The sequence below is a fragment of the Callorhinchus milii genome, unplaced genomic scaffold (genome assembly GCF_018977255.1).
Source record: "Callorhinchus milii isolate IMCB2004 unplaced genomic scaffold, IMCB_Cmil_1.0 Scaffold9, whole genome shotgun sequence".
In the NCBI taxonomy this organism is placed as follows: domain Eukaryota; kingdom Metazoa; phylum Chordata; class Chondrichthyes; order Chimaeriformes; family Callorhinchidae; genus Callorhinchus; species Callorhinchus milii.
Genome location: NW_024704750.1, coordinates 3,151,595 through 3,170,304, shown reverse-complemented (window position 1 = coordinate 3,170,304; position 18,710 = coordinate 3,151,595). Strand labels below are relative to the sequence as shown.

Sequence of the window (18,710 nt, the reverse complement as noted above, 5' to 3'; positions counted from 1 at the left end):
TATACTGTAAAGTGGGATGACTGTATGTTTTGTGGGAGAAACGCAGCAGCCAATTGCATACAGCTGTGTCCCATAAACAGTCGTGGATTAAGTGACCAAATTATTATTATTTTTGTGAAGGGGTTATTACCTGGAAAAGCGATCCGCCAATCGACTAACAGCCGGGTTCCTACTTACTGCTAGATAAACCGAGGCGTGTGGAGTAACGAAACTTGCCTAAGGTTTTGCCCTAACCAGGAATTGTACCCAGGTTCTCTCGCTCTAACCACAAAGCTACTATCTCATTGATGAGCTCAGTTCTGATATGCAACTTTAAGCATTTCTTAAACAGTGCGAGCTGAGTGTCATCTGAGCAAGTGGCAACCACTCTCAGGCATTCAGATCCCTTTGTGGTGAGCAGCCTTTCAATAACTCTACACCTGGTAATCCAGACATCATCTTATTAGAAACCTGCTCTCCATACATTGAATGATTGAACCTCAGATCCTAAGAATGCCATTAAATCACTTAACTGAATTGATTCAATTACATTAGTTGCAAAAGTGCAAGCAAAGCCAAAAATTAAATGGGGCGGGGGAGGGAGAATGGGGGAGAGGGATTAGGGAGGTGGGGGGGGGATTTTACTTTGTGAAACCGTGCGTAGCTGGTTACACACATTTTAAAGTAAAATGGCTATCTTTTTCATAACGTTTTTCTTCACTTACCAAGATGAGGGAGGTCAGTGTTAAGGAAATGGAACAAACTTCCTTTTTTGTTGCTTCCTGAGTATTAACTTATGATACAATTTTAATAATAACTCGGGGATAAAAATTCCACCTGGGACTGGATTTGCTCTGTGAATGTACCGTTCCAGAGCGTGCAAAATTTGGCAATTTTTAAAACTCCATCTTCACTTTGAAGCCCGTTTTTTCGCAGTGCTCAAAAAAAGGTTTTAACAAAATTGGCTTCAAAATTTGCCTGATACATTCACTCAGTTTATCCAGGTGGAATTTTAACTCCATTGTTTAGCTTTATGGTGAATGTTCCCATTTCTTTTGAAACACTCCAGCACGCTACCCCGCATGAATGGAGCTATATAAATGCAAATAGTTGTTGTTGTTGTTGCCGCTACCTTCCCGAAATTAGATCACTTTATTTGAGCAAGCGTCGTGGGAGAGGGAAAATCATTCTCTCTAAAAGTACATCCAGATCCAACCAGCTTTCCTCTAATGCAGTTAGACAATATTTTTAATCCAGTCTGTTGATGCTCCTAAGAAGGAATGCAATTCCTCAAGATAGCATGTTGAATGATATTATTCTGCCGAAATTGCATATGAAAATGTCTCATAGGAACGGACTATTATGACCATTAATCCAATTTTGGCTGTAACATAATCGTGAAAAATCTAATACAAGTTCATAATTTTCAGCGACTTGTAATTCCCCAAAACAAGGTGCAATAACAATGTCAAAAATAATCTGTGTACTTTCTGAAAAAGTGAAATATTATCCAATTTATTTTAGTTTACGGTGTTGCCAGCAAATATCTGATGCACAGCCAATATGCCCAACAGTTTTGTGATGAGTTGAAACTCATACAATTGCACTGTAGTCTTGACGCACAGTAGATATGATTTTTCTCATTGCACAAAGTAAGAAGGGAGTAACACAGGTTTGTTGTACTGCTGAAGGCACAACTATTTAAAAGGTTTAAGTAATTAGACATATTGCAATTTACTCTCCATGCATATTGAACATTACTTTGCCCTGTCTCCAGAAGGCATTGGTTAATTGGCGTCAGTATATAATAAGAATTGATTATGAGTTTTGGCGTTAAGTAAGCAGTAGACACAATAATACTACTTGCATTTCATATAGCACTTTATTACACCCTCGAAACGTCTTAAAGCCCTTCCCTGGATTTACAGTACTACAAAGTGTAGTGACTGTGTATTTCAACACAGCAGCCAATTTGCTAACAACAAGGCCTCACAAACGACCACAAAGGCAGCGATCAATATCAAATTATAGGATTATTATTGTATTTGTTTAGTATTAATATTACTGAGCCAGGCTGTCATGAGGTATGAATTTTGCAGGATTTCTACAGTATGCTGTAATGGTCAAAAAAGGTGACCAGATTGTGCTGTTGAACGACCAATCCAGGTTGTGCAGTTTGTAGTGCTTTAGGAACAAAATTGTTAAAGAAAAAAAGCAGAGACTGGTTTAATAATCATGTGCTTCGAAGCTTCAAAAGAGGTTGAAATCATGCCTATGTGACCAAACGTTACGTCTTTTTCTCACGGGCTGGTCAATTGAATTTGCAAGTAAATAACAAATGGCAGAAAGGAAGATTCAGATTGAATACGTCTGCGTGTTATATGATTTTAAAACATGTATAATCGCCAGGCAGCTGTTAAATGTGTTCCCTTATTGCTACAGTAGATGATTCTGCACACCACTTTCATACACTGCAGGCAAGAAATTATATTCATAATTTATAGCTGTCAGAAATTTTTTTTTGCCTGAGAAAAATCACAAGAGAACCAAATCAAACTCAGCTATTTTTAAACTTTTCTTGCACTGCACAGCTTTAAAACCGGTGACAGTATTTGTGTCGCTAACGTGACCATTTACCATGAGAACGGATGTACATTGCAACGAGCTATGCGTTCGTTCCATCTACCAGTTTCATCAAGAATCTTATTTTTTAATCCTGGCGTTCGATTTAGCGACTCTCACATCAAGAGGATGTCTCGGAGAACTTCACAGGATTTATGTGGCTGCCAATTCGTGCACAGCGAATGACCATTTATGTTTGAGGGATTGTTGGGCAGGACATCAGGAGGAACTCCCTTCTCTTCTCGAAGTGAGGCCATGGCAACGTTAACATCCACGTGAACAGACAGTTTAAGGTCTCATCCGATAGACGGCACCTCAACAATGCAGCACAGCCCAAGTATTGTATTGGAATGTCACTCTCGACCAAATGAGTTCAAAGTCCAGACTTGCCGGGTCTTCAACCAACTACCTTTTAACTCAGAGGCGAGAACGCTACCAACTGGGCTAAACTGACACGCTGTTCTTGAATATCTAGCTGCCATAGCAACATGTCGAACCATCAGTTATGGGTGGGTTTGGTTGCCAAGACGGCTAATCTTCTCTGTTTTAGACACAAGCTATAAAAGCCGTGACGATATCCCGAATAACTCTGCAGTTTCATCAGAAAGATGTTGTGTTCTCCTCAATGTGTTCCGATGTACTCTTGTACATCGTAGAAATCGGAGCAAATCCAACAATCGAGGTTTTTGTTTTAAAAATTCTTGATATCTTTCATAATATAATAATAATCCTTGCATTTGATATAGCGCTTTTCACGTCTTCTAGGTGTCTCAAAGCGCTTCACAGAATAGACTGTAAAGTGAATTGACTGAATATTTGTGGGTGAAAACTTTTAAAAGTGACAATTTGAGTAATATGATCAAATTCCGTTGACCCTCATACTGAACTGATGCTAACCACTGGACATCAACGGGGCATTACTGAAGATCACCAGTCTTGCTCCTGCCTCGGGAGAACGGTACAGAGGATTCTTAACTATGGTAGAGTGGCCCTTGAATTTTCGAATGGTTCTGCTCACTTTGCTAATGGCTGGGTAGTGCCGCCATGACAGTGTTTGAGCCTTATCATTTGTGTCAGTGGGCTGCCGAGGGCTCTCATCTGTGTACTAACCTTTCGCTGCTTCTGTAATTCAATCACATCATTCCTGCCAATACTATTCACTGTGAGTTGTGCACCTGCAAAAGCATTACACTGTTCATCAATTGTAAAATATTCTCGTCATGCTCTCCAGTGTATTATTACCTCTCTTAACTCTCCTTTCCTCTTCATCCCCAGTGCAATAGAATTGGTTCTCAAAGCCAATCACTCAGATTAAATATATGATAAAGGTCACTTTACTCGAAGCTGCAGCGTCGCACAATTTTGCAGCCTGAAAACATACAAAAGGTCCGGCTGATCCTTATCAACCAGAATTTGTGTGAAGTATGCAATTTTGTGAAGATGGTCTCCACATCTCAAAAGAGAGAAAGCAGAAATCATACTCACCTTTCAATTGCTGATAACTTTTGGATCTATCTCACTGGCAGGTATCCTGTGTAGATATTCCATTATAAAAATATAACCAACTGATCACTATTTTTCGTGTTCAGCGCATGTCTGACCCCCAATGGCTCTAGACGTCTTGTTTGCAATTTTCTCTCCTTCTTATCTCTTTTCTCGTTCTTTGTTTTGTTTTGTTTACTCCCACTATGGAGTCAAATTGTAGTGTTCCTTAAAACGTTCCTTAACTTATTTATTATTATTAACCTTTGCATTTGGTATAGCGCCTTATCACGAGGAACAGCTTTAGGAACACCTCAAATGTTACCCCTATTGCTCTGGCAAAGGATCAATAATAATCCCTGTGTTTGTCTCCACTAATGATTTATAATCACACCTTATCAGCCTGTTCTTAGAACAACAACAACAAAATCAGAAGGTTAAAAAATGGTCTGATCTTTGGTGACGTTCTGAGGTGTTAAGTTTCCTGATCATAAGCTGTTGGCTTGTCTCGTTTCCTAAAACATCTCTATTACTATGGCTCGGTGATTATAGCAATTGAGAGCAAACTGCTTGAGGTCAACTTACCTCATGTACCAATGTAGAATCCATCAGAGAACAGATAAAATCGTGATAGCATTCACGTTGCTTAAGTTTAAGGTCTCTTTTGTTTGTTTGTATTTTGCTTCAGGGAAGTTCAACGCCCTTCAAAGGAACCACTAGCTTTAGGTTAACTTTTAGGTGGATCTATTTTACCAACATTGGGAATCTCCTAACTTTTTTTCTCTGTGACTAATGCAGTGTTTGCATTCCTGCAATTTTAGCGATCGGGCCATGAAACCTATTTCATCCATAACCTAAGCAGATGGCCTGCATAAAATACTTTGGAACATAATAATAATAATAAAAATAATCATTGCATTCGATTCAAGACGCATCAAAGGGCTTCACAGGATTTTACTGCTAAGTTCAGCAACTGAACGTAAATTTGTCAGTGTAATCTATAAGAGTAGTTAGGAGAAATAGTTGAGAAATATTTTAAACGCAATTTCTAGACCGAGTGTTGAATACCAGTTACTGAGGTAGATGCCCTGTTAAGAGAAGTGTGTAAGAAGGGCTCAGAGATCCACCAGAGTCTAGTAGTCTGCAATTGGGCAAGGAGGCAGTTCAGGAAACAACAGTTGCAGAATGAATAGAAACTGTAAAGGATGCAGGAATCCATCTCATGGGCCAATGATTTCGCTTAAAGCCTGATATAAATATAAACGCTCTCTCTCTCTCTGTCACACAGCACGTGCATTGAAGTCTATTGAAGTCAGGAGAAATTCTTTAGAAGTTGGATTGTTAGAAGCCAGAGATGCAGCATATTTTTCAGGTGACTTGATCCATTTGAAGCTTGTGTGCAGATTAAAGAAGAACGCTAGATTACTACTTGCAGGTCTGATCTTCTTCATTCTCCGATTGAAGTTTCGCCTCTATGTGAAAGCTCCTTCCTAGCCTACTCCTCATTTCGGCTTGGAACTTCTCTTGTAAACAAGCCCTCAGTTTTCTGTGGTCTTAATGTATTTCAGTTCTCCTCCGAGACTAAACATGCATGAGATGGAATGAGACTGTGTGTATTCGGTGGGTGAGGGGACGCTTCTCAAAGAGATGGGTCAATTGATCCCGCTCCTCCCCCCCAGATAATGGACAATTATTTAGTAAACGGCACAAGTTACTGTCTCACAAGTTAGCCCCAAAAATCTCTCTGCATGTTAACCCAAACAATGGCCAATGGATGTACGTAACTTCCCCACACAGCTCATTGCTAAATGTACCTTTCTTTATATATAATACACAAATGGAACATAGGAGAGGAGTCTTTGGCATTTAAACTCCCGTACCACAGCTTTCAGTGATGAAGGCACTAATAGACTTGGCATTGCTTCAGATAATAATGATCATGGGAGCTAATTCCTATGAATTTTAACAGTAATAGGAAAGGTTATGGGCAAAATGGTGCCGTGGAATCGTGGAATCATGGATCAAGCAGGGTCTATAAAAACGGTAAGGTAATATAATGTCGCTACCCGCTGGCCATCAATAGAACGGTTTGCTTGCTAAGAATATCCATGATTTTCTGGCTGATTACAACAGCACTCTTGTATTTTTTTAACAAAAAAAGCAGGATATGAATTATGTGATTTTCATCATTCGCACTCCAGGCACAATCCTCTTGTTGTTGTTACCATGTAATTACATACAATGTGCACAATTTACCACTTTGCTTCATATTCTCAGATGTATGTGTGCAACAACCTATGTTTTACATAGTGCCCTTTGCACAGGATAATGTCTTGGACAGCTTCACAATAACAGAGTCAGACCCCGAGCAAGGGAGAAGGGGAGGTGACCAGAGGTGGGGTTGAAGAGGTAGACTTTCAGGAGGGAGTTATAATAATAATATTAATAAAAATCCTTGTCTTTGATATAGCGCCTATCACATCGTTGAAATGTCTCAAAGCACTTCACAGAATATATTGTAAAGTGGGAAGACTGTATATTTTGCAGACGGAACACAAATTGATACCTTATGCATTATGGCTGAATTAAGTAAGTGCATGAATATATAGTTGATTCTGCAGAAGTGTGGGGTGGGGTGGGGGGGGAGGAGAACATTTGCGCTCCATGCGATAGGCAAAGGCGACGAACAGACTGAGAGCTAATACTGCAAACATCATCAACCTACCTCATCCACGTTTTCGAAGGCATTGATGATGTCGTAGGGTAAGCAGGAGAGCAGATCGATCACGAACCAGGTCTTCAAGTAGTTCATTCGTATCAGTTTAGGATCAGATATTACCTCCCCACCAGGCCCCACAAAAGTGGTGTGGAAGTTTAACACAATGTCCACTAGGAATATCACATCCACTACGCTGTCCAGCACCAGCCAGGCAATGTTGTTCTGCTTTGTCTTGAAGGACACATTGTAGGGGACCATGATGGCCGTGTAGAAGGTTAAAATCAGGATGATCCAATCCCAGGTGGTTTTGAACGCACAGTAGTGCAGGATAATGTGCGGAGGAGTCTTTGGAGCTTCCTGTTTGTATTGAGGGAGGATGTCCGACCCCAACTGCAGGACCTAGAATAAGGAGCAAGGTAAAGAAAGACCTTGGTTCAAAGTTTTACATTCACCTTTAACTTGTACTGAGTCACGGAACATTTACAGCACAGAAACCATAGCGGGTTAGTGAAAACGTAAAATCAGCTCAAGTTCTCAATGAATTACAAAGGCTTTGAGATGTCTCGACAATGTGACAAGGCACTATACCAAATGCAAGGATTAATATTATTATTAAATTACATTTTAGCACTTAATCTAAAGTGAAAGCTTGGGTGACACATTAACGGTCCATTGTCACAGGTTCCTCACCCTGTCTCTAGCTGTGCCCAAATGTCCGAATAAATTCTAGGACTGGAATAACTGGCTGCGATAAATAGACCGAGCCCTTGTATATTAGACAATGCACTATGAGTGTCTGTCTCCCTTTAATGTTAAAGATGTTGCCTGGATATTATCCATGGAGGCTAAAAGGTTAATGTGCTGACACCACTCAAAGGGCAACAGCTTTCGCTCTTATTACCATCGGGCAATTTCTCCCAGCAAAACTACTGCCCATGTGAGACTGAGGACGGAAAGGAACAATTATTTGGCACCATGCAACTTAGCTTCAGTCACTGTTGCCCAAGAGTGTAGCCCAAGGGTCACAGATATTGTTGCTTGTTCAACAGTTGGATTTTGTGCGACAGTAAGGAATAAAAATGGACTTACTATTTGATATTATTGTTGACTTAGCAGGCGATTAATGGTCTTAATTGGGTTCCCTGAAAGAACAAAATTGACCAGGGTTTCTGAGTGGAAAGTGGAATAATAGTAATAATAATCCTTGCATTTGATATAGCACCTTATAACGTCATTGACATGTTAACCTCCAGAAAGCGATCCACCAATCGACTAACAACTGGGTTCCTACTTTTGCTGGGTAAACAGAGGCATGTGGAGTAAGGAAACTTGCTTAAGGTTTCACCCTGATGGGGAATTGAACCCGGGTCCTCTCGCTTGTGAGATGAGTGGTCTAACTACTGAGCTACAGGACTCCATGGAATAATCACCTCTGCTAGTCGAGAGTGCTTGTGGACCCCATCGGATTTGTTCATTGGAGTCAACTGCTGCAACGCACTTCGGCTGTTCGTCAGAGCTCGTGTTAGACGTGCAAATTTGGTCCATCCTTTTTTTTAACAAGGAAAAAAAAAGACACAGTTAACCACCGAATCCAGCAACCCACACTTTTGTGACATTAGTTATGACAAAGCCTAAAGCAGCCGTAACACAATACCACCAGAAGCACTGCTTACCTTTAAAGTGGGAACATGTAATCTGTTACAATTCAGATTGACGTACATCAAGACCGATTTATAAGCGTTGTCCGCTTCTCTGCTGCTGCTTTGTAACTCCATCCCACAGTCCCTTTGTCTTGTCCCCTCCCTTGCCTCCTTGAAAGCCTCTCTCAAGACCTTCCTCTGCGACTGCACCTTCGGTCAGCCTCCTACCGCCACTCTCTCTGCCATCCACCCCTCTCCTGATCCCAGCCCGCAACATGGGCGCAAATCCCTGACTGTTCAGCACCTTGAGACGTCCTCGCCACACGAAAAACGCTATACAAATGTAATTTGCTGGTGTTTTATCCTGCATTCTTTCATAATATTGCTTTTAATATTTTACCCATTAGTGTCCAGCTTCCCAGCATAAATAATACGTGTTAAAAGAGTCTGCATCCCCACTACTGCGTCAGTTTTATAAGGAGAGGTAGAGCAATTGAGTTGTGTAGGGGCTTGTAAACCCGACCACTATCACGTCCCTGCACAGCAAAACCATCTGCAATGAGCTTTTTTTCCACTTCGATAAATATTTGGAAGCTTTACAGCTTTAATGAGACATTATAGAGAGAGACAGACAGGACTTTGGGAAAGGGAGAAGGAACGGTTGCTGTTTAAAAATTGAAATTTCTACAAAGAGCTACCCAAATTACGAAGTGAGTCAATTATTTATTTGTACCGTTTGATTCTCTGTTATGTTCTCCCTGATCAATCGTGACAACTGAGATTTGAAACTTTCTTTAATTTTTTTCTTTTTGGTGGGGGTAATTTCCTCTAACTCTGTCTCCTAACCTGCACTGCCCGGAAAAGCTACCAATATCAAAGTACTAGCTCTTCCCAGTTCTGACGCAGACTATCCAATAAAACACATCCATCTGCCTGAGAGTGGATAGAGCCGTGAGCAGAATCCGATCAATTTTACTTAGGTAATGAGTGAGACAGCCTCTTGCCTCCATTAGCTGACAAACTTTGTTATACCTCTAATAGGCAAGATGAAGTGCGACCTCTCGCTATGGCACCAACTTACAGATGACACAGCGATGGTTCGCTAATGAGAGAAGGGAAGGCTCAGGGGAGATCTCATTGAATCATTCAGGATCTTTATCATCATCAACTATACAACAGACTCAAGCTCACAAGAGGGAAGGTGAACAAATAGTTTAGGTCTATATTTAGCCGCTTTGTACGATGTGCAAGGATCGCTAAAATCGGCAATCTTTTTTAATGAGATTCAACAGCACATCATAGCACAAGTCACTGCTGGAAGCCATGGTTGAAGCAGAAAAGCATCAATTTATTTAAGGGAAAACCTGGCACATACATCGGGCAGAAGAGAAGGGAACATAGGGTTTCAGAAGTCTTCTGGTCAGAGTTGCAACACTAAATGACAAAAACAAATATCTCTGCAAGGCGTTTGGTGTCACAGGTTTTCCATCTTGCCAGAATGTACACTTCTTTAATAAATATACTTTGAGATGTAGGATCTTGCTTTGGTGTCTAGGACATGTGTACAGAGGGTTTTCTGTACTGCTGGTGTTCTTTCGCTCTCTGCAGGAGGTGACATGTCGGCTTAACACATGGAGGGACCTTCTGCTTACATTCCTGGTGTCTCCGCTAAGACATTGGGGAGTCACAAATCATCCCCACCAGGAGGGAGACAACAACAACAACAACAACAACAACAACAACAACAACAACAACAACAACAACAACAACAACAACAACAACAACAACAACAACAACAACAACAACAACAACACAACAACAACAACAACAACAACAACAACAACAACAACAACAACAACAACAACAACAACAACAACAACAACAACAACAACAACAACAACAACAACAAGATTCCATTTATAGAGCGCCTTTCACGTCAGGAGGACGTCCCAAGGCGCTGCACAGTTGGGTCATGACCCGAGCAGGGGGGAAATGGTCAGGGTGAGGGGAGGGAAGGGAGGGAGAGAGGAGGGGGGAAATGGTCAGGGTGAGGGGAGGGAAGGGAGGGAGCGAGGAGGAGGAAGAGAGTCGAGAGGGGAGCTGAAGGCACGGTCAAAGAGAGACAACATCAAAAGAAATCAGCCAAGCCTACTCGTGCTCATCTCCTTGTGACCATTCACAGAACTGCATCGCAGTTTCCTCTTACTTTTCGGTGCAGAATATTGCATTCGGTTGTATATTAGAATAGTTTTGCTCTATAACGCACACAAAAAAACAAGAACGGCCAAAGGCCAAAATAATAATCCTTGCATTAACCAACTGTAACAGGTTGCCAGGAAGAGTGGTTGAGGCTGGGATACTGAACTCATTTAAAAAAACAGCTTGATACTGTGATGGGAAGTCAGAAGGTTGGGTATTCTGGAGGGATGAAATCAGATGGACCAAAGGGCCTCCTTCATACGAACCAATCTTGTGATCTTGTGATCAAATACTTCAGGAAACACAAAGGTTCCTACAACGTTGGGTCTCAGCAAACTTTTGTGATCTAAGGAAAGCAAAGAATCACAGCCAAACATTGCGGCGGATTGCAGACTTTCACATGTCTGTCCTTAGAGTGTTGGGAAGAAATACGGCAGAACTTAGCCTTAGGAGATGAAATAAGTGGGAATCCATAAAGGAGTGATATTTCATTTATGGAGGGGCATCGAAAAATCTTAATTATTTTCCTGGAAATCTATTTTTAGCAGGCAGCTTAACATACTGTTCAGATTCAGAAAGCTGTGATGCAGGTGATAGGGTAGGACAAGATCCATCAAACGCTATGATCTGGGTTTCAATCCTAGCCAGTCTGGCTGTCTCTGCTCTCTCACTAAAGCAAACGTCCTGCATAAAGCAAAGGATCCAACATATTATTCAGGCTAATGTGCTTCATAGATAAATATCCTAACAGCACCTCAGTGTGAATCTCTGAGGTTTTTCACTTAAGTAGAATTGCTGCTGAACCAAGTAGTGATATGTAACTGTAATACACTCTCTTCCAGTTGTGAGGTCATTCTTACTGTCACATAAGGTACCGTGGCTGTGTAGTGATGCTTACCAATATCTCTTTGCAAAAAAAAATGTTTTGGCCATCCAAAATCTCGCCTCTCAAATACTGGAGATACGTATTTGAGATACTCAAATACTCAAATACGTGGAGTCCTGTAGCTCAGTGGTTAGAGCACTCGCTTTACAAGCGAGAGACCTGAGTTCAATTCCAGGCAGGGCGAAACCTTGGGCAAGTTTCCTTACTCCACACAGAGCCTAATAATAATCCCTCCAAAACCAAAAACAATAATAAATTGGTCATTTTCAATCTACGACTGTTTGTGGGACATTGCTGTGCGCAATTGGCTGCCGCGTTCGCCCACAAATATACAGTCAATTCACTTTACAGTATATTCTGTGAAGCGCTTTGGGACGTCCTCCCGACGTGAAAAGCGCTATATCAAATGCAAGGATTATTATTATTATTATTACTCCGACGACAGAAATAAAACCTCGCACTGAAATCTACTTGTTACGTTGACCGCACATTTAATATTGACTTCTGTTACAGGACATTGAGCTCTTACACAAGCCAGTGCACGGCATGAAACTGTGGTCGCAGTCAATGGAAGTGCTTTGAGGAAACACTCCTGGGATTGTAATCACTGCACCATAAATATTCTATACAACACTTAGATGGTGACGTTAGCATAGAACAAAGTAAAACGGTTGCTAGGCTGCAAATGAGCGTCAACCACTGCTGAGGGAGAAAAAATCTTCAAAAGCAGGCTAACTAACACTAAGGATGGATATGAGATTTAAGTGGTTCATTGAGTAAAACAATATGAATGTCTTTGATGTATATTATCTCTGATTGGATGTGGAAAGACATAAACCCTTAATGCAGTGTTTTGCAACTATCAACAGTCTTCCATTGCACAAGATCATTGCTGCTCTCGTACACCAACCATCGTTGATCCTATAGGCAGGGTACTTGAACTGAAAACTGGTTAGAAATACATTACATCAGCGAGACTGAGTGAAACATTACCTTTCGTTGATTCATCCTCAATGGGCTGTTTGAACACTGTAATGTCTTTGAAAGTGCATAAAAATAACACCACCTTGTCGTGTTCGTTTCTTATAGGTGCAATTTGCATGTAGAACCAGACTGGCGTTCCTGCCAACAAAAGAAAGACATGTTGAACAACTTTGTCTGCAAATGTATTACGGGTGTGGTCCGTTCATCAACATGAAGAGCAGTGATCAAAACTGACTGGCTCACAGCATGCATTAGTAATGATAATAATAATAATAATCTTTGCATTTAATATAGCGCCTTATCGCAGTTTTGAGACGTCTCAAAGCGCTTCACGGGATACACTGTAAAGTGAATCGACTGTATATTTTGTGGAGGGTAGAAAATGTGATTTGTTTTGTCATGTGTTTTGCAGATAGTTAACTGGATATCGAGGTGTACACCAAAGAGACAAACACACCAGTGTACTTTGGAAAAAATGGACACTAAACCACACAAAAATATATCCAGGCATGGTTCTACTAATGAGTTACTGTTGATTTTTATAATAAACTATAAAGACTTTCAAAGTGCATTCAAGAACTCAATTTATTTTCCTTCTCCAAATTTTCCAATAGATAGTGTTAGTATTAGATCCAGGTCTAATGTACACTATCTGAAATCTATCCATTTTTTCTCTCTCTCTCTTTCACTCCATCTCTCCCCCTTTTCTCGCTGTCCCTGAGTTAGAGTAAGTAATATTGATATTTTTTCACACTGGGTTCAGATCATTAGTTCCAGCTTTCTGCCATTCGTGTTTTACTTTGTGCACTTCTGTAAATCAAATCTCGCATTTCTGATTTACTTATTTTTTTCCCGTTGAAAGGATTAGGGATGGTTCCTGTTGGTAGCTTTTACATGTCTCTACTTGTTATCAACCCTGTATTCATATCAACAGAAAGTCCCCTGTGGGCAAGTAAATGCTAAGTTTTGTTGGTTTGCAGCCCTAAAATGGTCAAGAGGGCTCGCACTGGGTCTAGCGATTTCCATCAATACTGAAATAAAACATTGAAGATGGTAACATTCCCGCAGATTGTTTAGGTGGAATATCTAGGAGATTGGCTGACACCCAAGTACAATACCTCAAGGCTATGCACTTCCACAAGAGAGATCAATAGTATTTCAGGCTGAACACAAGGAAGCCAATGGTCTGCTTCACAAAGGGCATATTACTAATGGCAACATTATTCCCACTTCCCCGCCTTCTTGTCATATCTTCACATATCTACACTTCACAAAAGCCTACCAATCTCCTTCTTGAATCGCTTCAATAAATGGCTCATCTCTGACATTCTGGGGGCATTCTGATCCTTCTCTGTGAGAAAACATTCTTGCCTCAGTCCTTATCCACTTTGCCTTAAATTCCTCCAGTTATTCATTGACCCACTGAAGGAAACAGCCATGGAGTGAGTGACCAATTTAATTTGAGGGATTATTGGCCAAGAAACAAAGGAGAGAAACTCCCTTCTCTTTTCATATAACACCAAGGGATTTTTAACGTCCACCTGAACAGACAGACGGAGCCAAGATTTAATGTCTCATCCAAAAGATGGTACTTTGCAATGTTGGCACTATAATAAAACAAAACACATTCGGGAACAGTATTTATGCTGACAACGTCATGGAAAAGACATTTAAATTGATCTTTACAGCAACTTAGAGATAAATTGGGAAAATATTTTTAGCATAACTTTTCAAGCCAGTACGCTGATTAAAATGATTGTTGAAGCTGTTGCTTTTTTTTACATTATTAATGTGTTTTATCTGCACAGTAAAATGTGGCATCTTGATGTACAAGAAGGTAATTTAATTGTCTAAATTCCATGAGAGCTTTAATTATTTAAACAAAAAAAGAACACCCAACCCCTAAAAGGATGAACAAAAGCCACAAGAAGCTTTCTGGATGAGCAAGATAACATTCAATGAATCTTCTTTCCATAACACAGCACAAATGAACGGGTAACAATGCTGCATGAATGAACAACAACTACTTGTATTTATATTAGCACCTTTCGTCATTGGAAGGACAGCTCAAATTGCTTCACACACCAGGCTGTCAACGGGGGAGGTGGCAGTCTAAGAGATAGTTCTGGAGGTGAATTTGAGGATAGGGAGGAAGGGGGAGAGGGGGGCAAAGTGGAGGAGTTCAAGGGAACAGCAGAGCAGAATGACTGAAAGAACGAGCTTAAGTGATACAGATGAACAATCAGAAGCAGGACAGCTGCACAACCATTTGGTACATGATATATGCACACATGCAAAAGATGAGCGTTTACAGAGGCAATGTACCTGTTTATGAAGGGTCTTCTGTAAGTCTGAGCACCATATACTTTTGCACCACAGTTTCAGGTGTGCAGAGTTAGCTATTCTGAATTTCCATAGGATCTCAGAAGGGAAACACTTCTCCTTTCTAGTTTTAATTTGAAACAAACCTTCGCCAGTAATGTAGAGACACAGTTCGACTTGTTTTTTAATTCCTCCCCTCCCACCCCACCCTTTCTTCAATCTGTTCATGCAAAAAGCCTTTTAACTTAACATTAACAAAGCATTTGTAAGTGTGCACTAAAGCAAAATAAGTTTGCAAATTAGCCATAGGCTAAAGAACCCATGCAGTGATAAAATAAACCAGACTGGCTCAGCAGTGGAATAGTAGATCAGAACACACAACTCTATGAATATCGTGAGCCAAGTGACTCTCTATGTTATTTGGATGGATTTGGATTAGACCTTTGGAATCTGATCAAATCCAAATTTATCAATGGGCAGTTTAAATGTGGGAAATGTGTCCTAGCCAACAATCCCCCAGATAGAAATTATCATTCACTTCATGGCTGTTTGTGAGACATTGCTATGTGCAAATTGGCTGCTGGGTTCACCTACAGTGAATCCTGTGAAGCGTTTTGAGGCATCCTTTCAACGTAAAAGGTGCTATATCAAATGCAAGGGTTATTACTACTATTTTAAATCATCCTTGGCCAGGATGTGTCCTAGAAGGTAAAAGTATATTCCGAACATATAACATAAATACAGGCATGATGTTAACAGATTGTCTTAAAAATCAAACTCAGAGAGTACACTAAATTCTCTGAATAGGTGATCAGAGAAAAATGTGAAACAATCGGCACCGTGTCAGATTGATCAAGCTTAAAATAAGAGAAATAAAGTGGATTTTGAATTTGAGCTTAGATTCGTTTTACTTACTGTTCTTTTTGTAGAGAAGAACCTCAAAGCAATTGGATTCATAGTTCTCAAACGTCCGTCTGACCTTCTCAATGGTCTTCCTGTCTGTTAGCTCGCCGTACATGAAACTGGAAAGCAAAAAAACAAGGAAATGTCACGGGTTTGGGTAATCGCTGACTTCAAGGTTCTATTCATAGCCTTGATAGATTTGCACCAGACTGTAAAGCAACTGGTTGACTTTTTTTTACTGGTGTAAGTCTCCACATAAAGGATTCTTTGACCCATTCAAGATAGCGTATTTGTAATCCAATTGTGAGTTATTTTCTTCCCTCTCTCCGTAATAAGAATTATCTCCAGCTGAATGGCTCGGTGACACTCCCAGGCCTTCACCGACTGTTAGAATCCACAATTAGTGGGCATGAGAAACAGCCCGGGTTGGGGAAGGTATCAGACGTACCTGTGGAACTGTACCTCAATCCTTGTGGAACTAACAACAACAACAACAATTTGTATTTACATAGCGCCTTTCACACGGGGTAGAGTCCTGGAGCCCTTGGCAGTGGCGGAGTCTGACCCCAAGCCAGGGGGAGAGAGAGGAGGGGGGGAAGGGATCATACTGCACTCAAAGGGAAAATGGGATTCACACTCCCTCAATAGAAAAACAAACAATGTCACAAAGATATAATAATAAGGTATGAATAAAATGTGGAAAGGGACACATCTAAGTCTTGCTGTAATAAGCTATTAGTGGATCATCTGAAAGTCTAATGACTCGTATCCCGATTCCATGAGGGACCGAATTGATGGATGCGATATTGCACGTCTCATTTCCTTTCAACTCCACATTAGTGATATATTTACAAAATAAAGAGTAGCTGACAGTCATCAAGCTGAAAATGGACCTGCCATAGTATTACACAGACCATTAGGGAAATGAAGCCTGCATTTCCATTTGTTCTCTATTAACTAAATTTAACTAAAGTTGGTGATTTTTACTGTATTAACAAAAAAAACTGACAAATTAAAATGTTACCAGGATTATATAAGTCCAGCAAGTGGACCATGAAATAGAAGAGAACTAAATGATTCATATAAACCAAGTCATCCAGCAAAAACAATACTACACAATACTACATCATTCCCAGGTATAATGATTTTCAAGTACTGTATTCAAATGAAGGCAACAACAGTAAATTAGTGACTATTACCATACAGCCATTGGTGTTTATCATGTACAGCATCTTAGTTATACAGCAAGGAGAAATGAATATTTTTGCACCAGTGAACATGTTTTGCTTTACGGTAATAACTGAGCCGTGAGATTGAAATCCAGATATCGACTTACAGAGGATAAACTGTGACAAACTGTACATTAGTAATCTCTTCACAATCATTTCAACCACCTATGCATGCCAAGTAGTGAATGCACCAAAACATAATATAGGCAAATGTAGGCTCATGGCATATATATCCTGTGAATTTCTTTGGGACATGCTATGAAAGGGGCTATACCAAATGTAAGGAGTATTATTACTATTATGGTGCCTATGCAAATAAGCCTGACAATCACGTTAAGTAATAGAGAAGTGCGGCATTGCAAGGTATTAGCACCTTGAGACGTCTTTCCGACATGTAAGGAGCTATATAAAAGGAAAAAATGTTGTTGTACTACCTTTCATATGAGATGTTAAACTTAGGTCCTTTCTGCTTGTTCAGATGCACATTGAAGATCCTATAACACTACTCAGAGAAAGAAAGTGAGTTTCCCCCAGTGTCCTTGCCAGCAATACTCCAGATTATCTGATCATTTACCACATGATTGTGGGATCTTACTGCGGACCAATGTTCCCTGGTCGCATTTGCAACAAAACCAGTGAACTACACTTGACAATAACAACAATAAGATTACATTTGTATAGCACCTTTCACATCGGGAGAATGTCCCAAGGCACTGGACAGTGTACAGCATTCAGACCCGAGCTGGGGTCGGGGGGGAGAAAGGAGGGGAGGGGAAGGGGGGTGGCCGGTGGCAAGGTCGTAGAGGAGGGTCTTGAGGCGGGACTTGAAGGAGGCTAAGGAGTGGGTGAGGCGGAGTGATTGGGGGATGGAGTTCCAGAGATTGGGGGCAGAGTGGCTGAAGGCTCTCCCGCCAATGGTGTGGCGGGTATGTCGGGGGACGTGGAGCAGACCGGAGCCGGCTGAGCGGAGGGAACGGGCGGGTTGGTAGGGGGTTAGTATGGTTGCAGTAGGTTGTAGGGTGGGGTGAGGCCATGGAGGGCTTTGTAGGTGAGGACCAGGATCTTGAATTGGATCCTCTGAAGGATAGAGAGCCAGTGGAGTCAGGCGAGAATGTTACCTGTAAAACACTTTCAGATGCTTCAAAGTGATAAGGTGCTCTGAAAACTCAATTTGTTTCTTTCTAATATTCTCCGCACAACTGCTATTTAAAGCTGATGTTCACCGGTCAAAGTGTGGCAATAAAGGCAATTTCTACTTTTGTTCAGGAAAGGAGCCAAGCAGCTTCATGAACAATAAAGTTGGGATCTACAAGAATAGAACTGTCAACTCATTTACATTCCCAATGGGACTGGGAGGTTCATTAACCTGATGTTATTGTTTAACTACGGGGTCACTGAGCCATGCTAGGAAAGAATATTTCAAAGAAATTTTATGTTTCGCCTGGAGCCACATGCCATTGTTTCTTCCATAAGTTTTTTCAATAACTGTTAGGAACTCCCAGAGGCATTCTGAATGGTGAGATATTCCATGTGTTTCAATTGTTTTGCTGCAGCACTGAATCTTAATGCTGTGTTTAAACAGCTAAACAAATTGTTGAGAGAACCTTTGGACAAATCCGTTCAGTGCAATTTATGCTGCAAGGGTCTCTCAAGGCACGTAATATATTCTATTTTTTCTTCCAGGGAAGTGTTTGAATAAGAAAAGTATAATTTTCTCCTCCTATTTAAATTCATAATTTTATTGA

At 40.7% G+C, this 18,710-nt stretch overlaps 1 protein-coding gene and 1 non-coding gene across 2 annotated transcripts in view; one reads left to right on the top strand and one right to left on the bottom strand.

Annotated features, from left to right (window-relative positions):
- Window positions 1–18,710, bottom strand: part of kcnh5b (potassium voltage-gated channel, subfamily H (eag-related), member 5b) — an 81,322-nt gene that overhangs the window by 50,270 nt on the left and 12,342 nt on the right. Inside the window, exons 3-6 of the mRNA XM_007903885.2 lie at window positions 15,749–15,855; window positions 12,521–12,649; window positions 8,233–8,348; window positions 6,809–7,201 (exon numbers count right to left, since the gene is read on the bottom strand). Coding sequence (XP_007902076.1) covers window positions 6,809–7,201; window positions 8,233–8,348; window positions 12,521–12,649; window positions 15,749–15,855 — 745 coding nt within the window. The remainder of the gene's footprint in view (window positions 1–6,808; window positions 7,202–8,232; window positions 8,349–12,520; window positions 12,650–15,748; window positions 15,856–18,710) is intronic.
- Window positions 11,640–11,711, top strand: trnav-uac. Its single transcript has one exon. It is a non-coding gene; the product is annotated as a tRNA-Val (tRNA).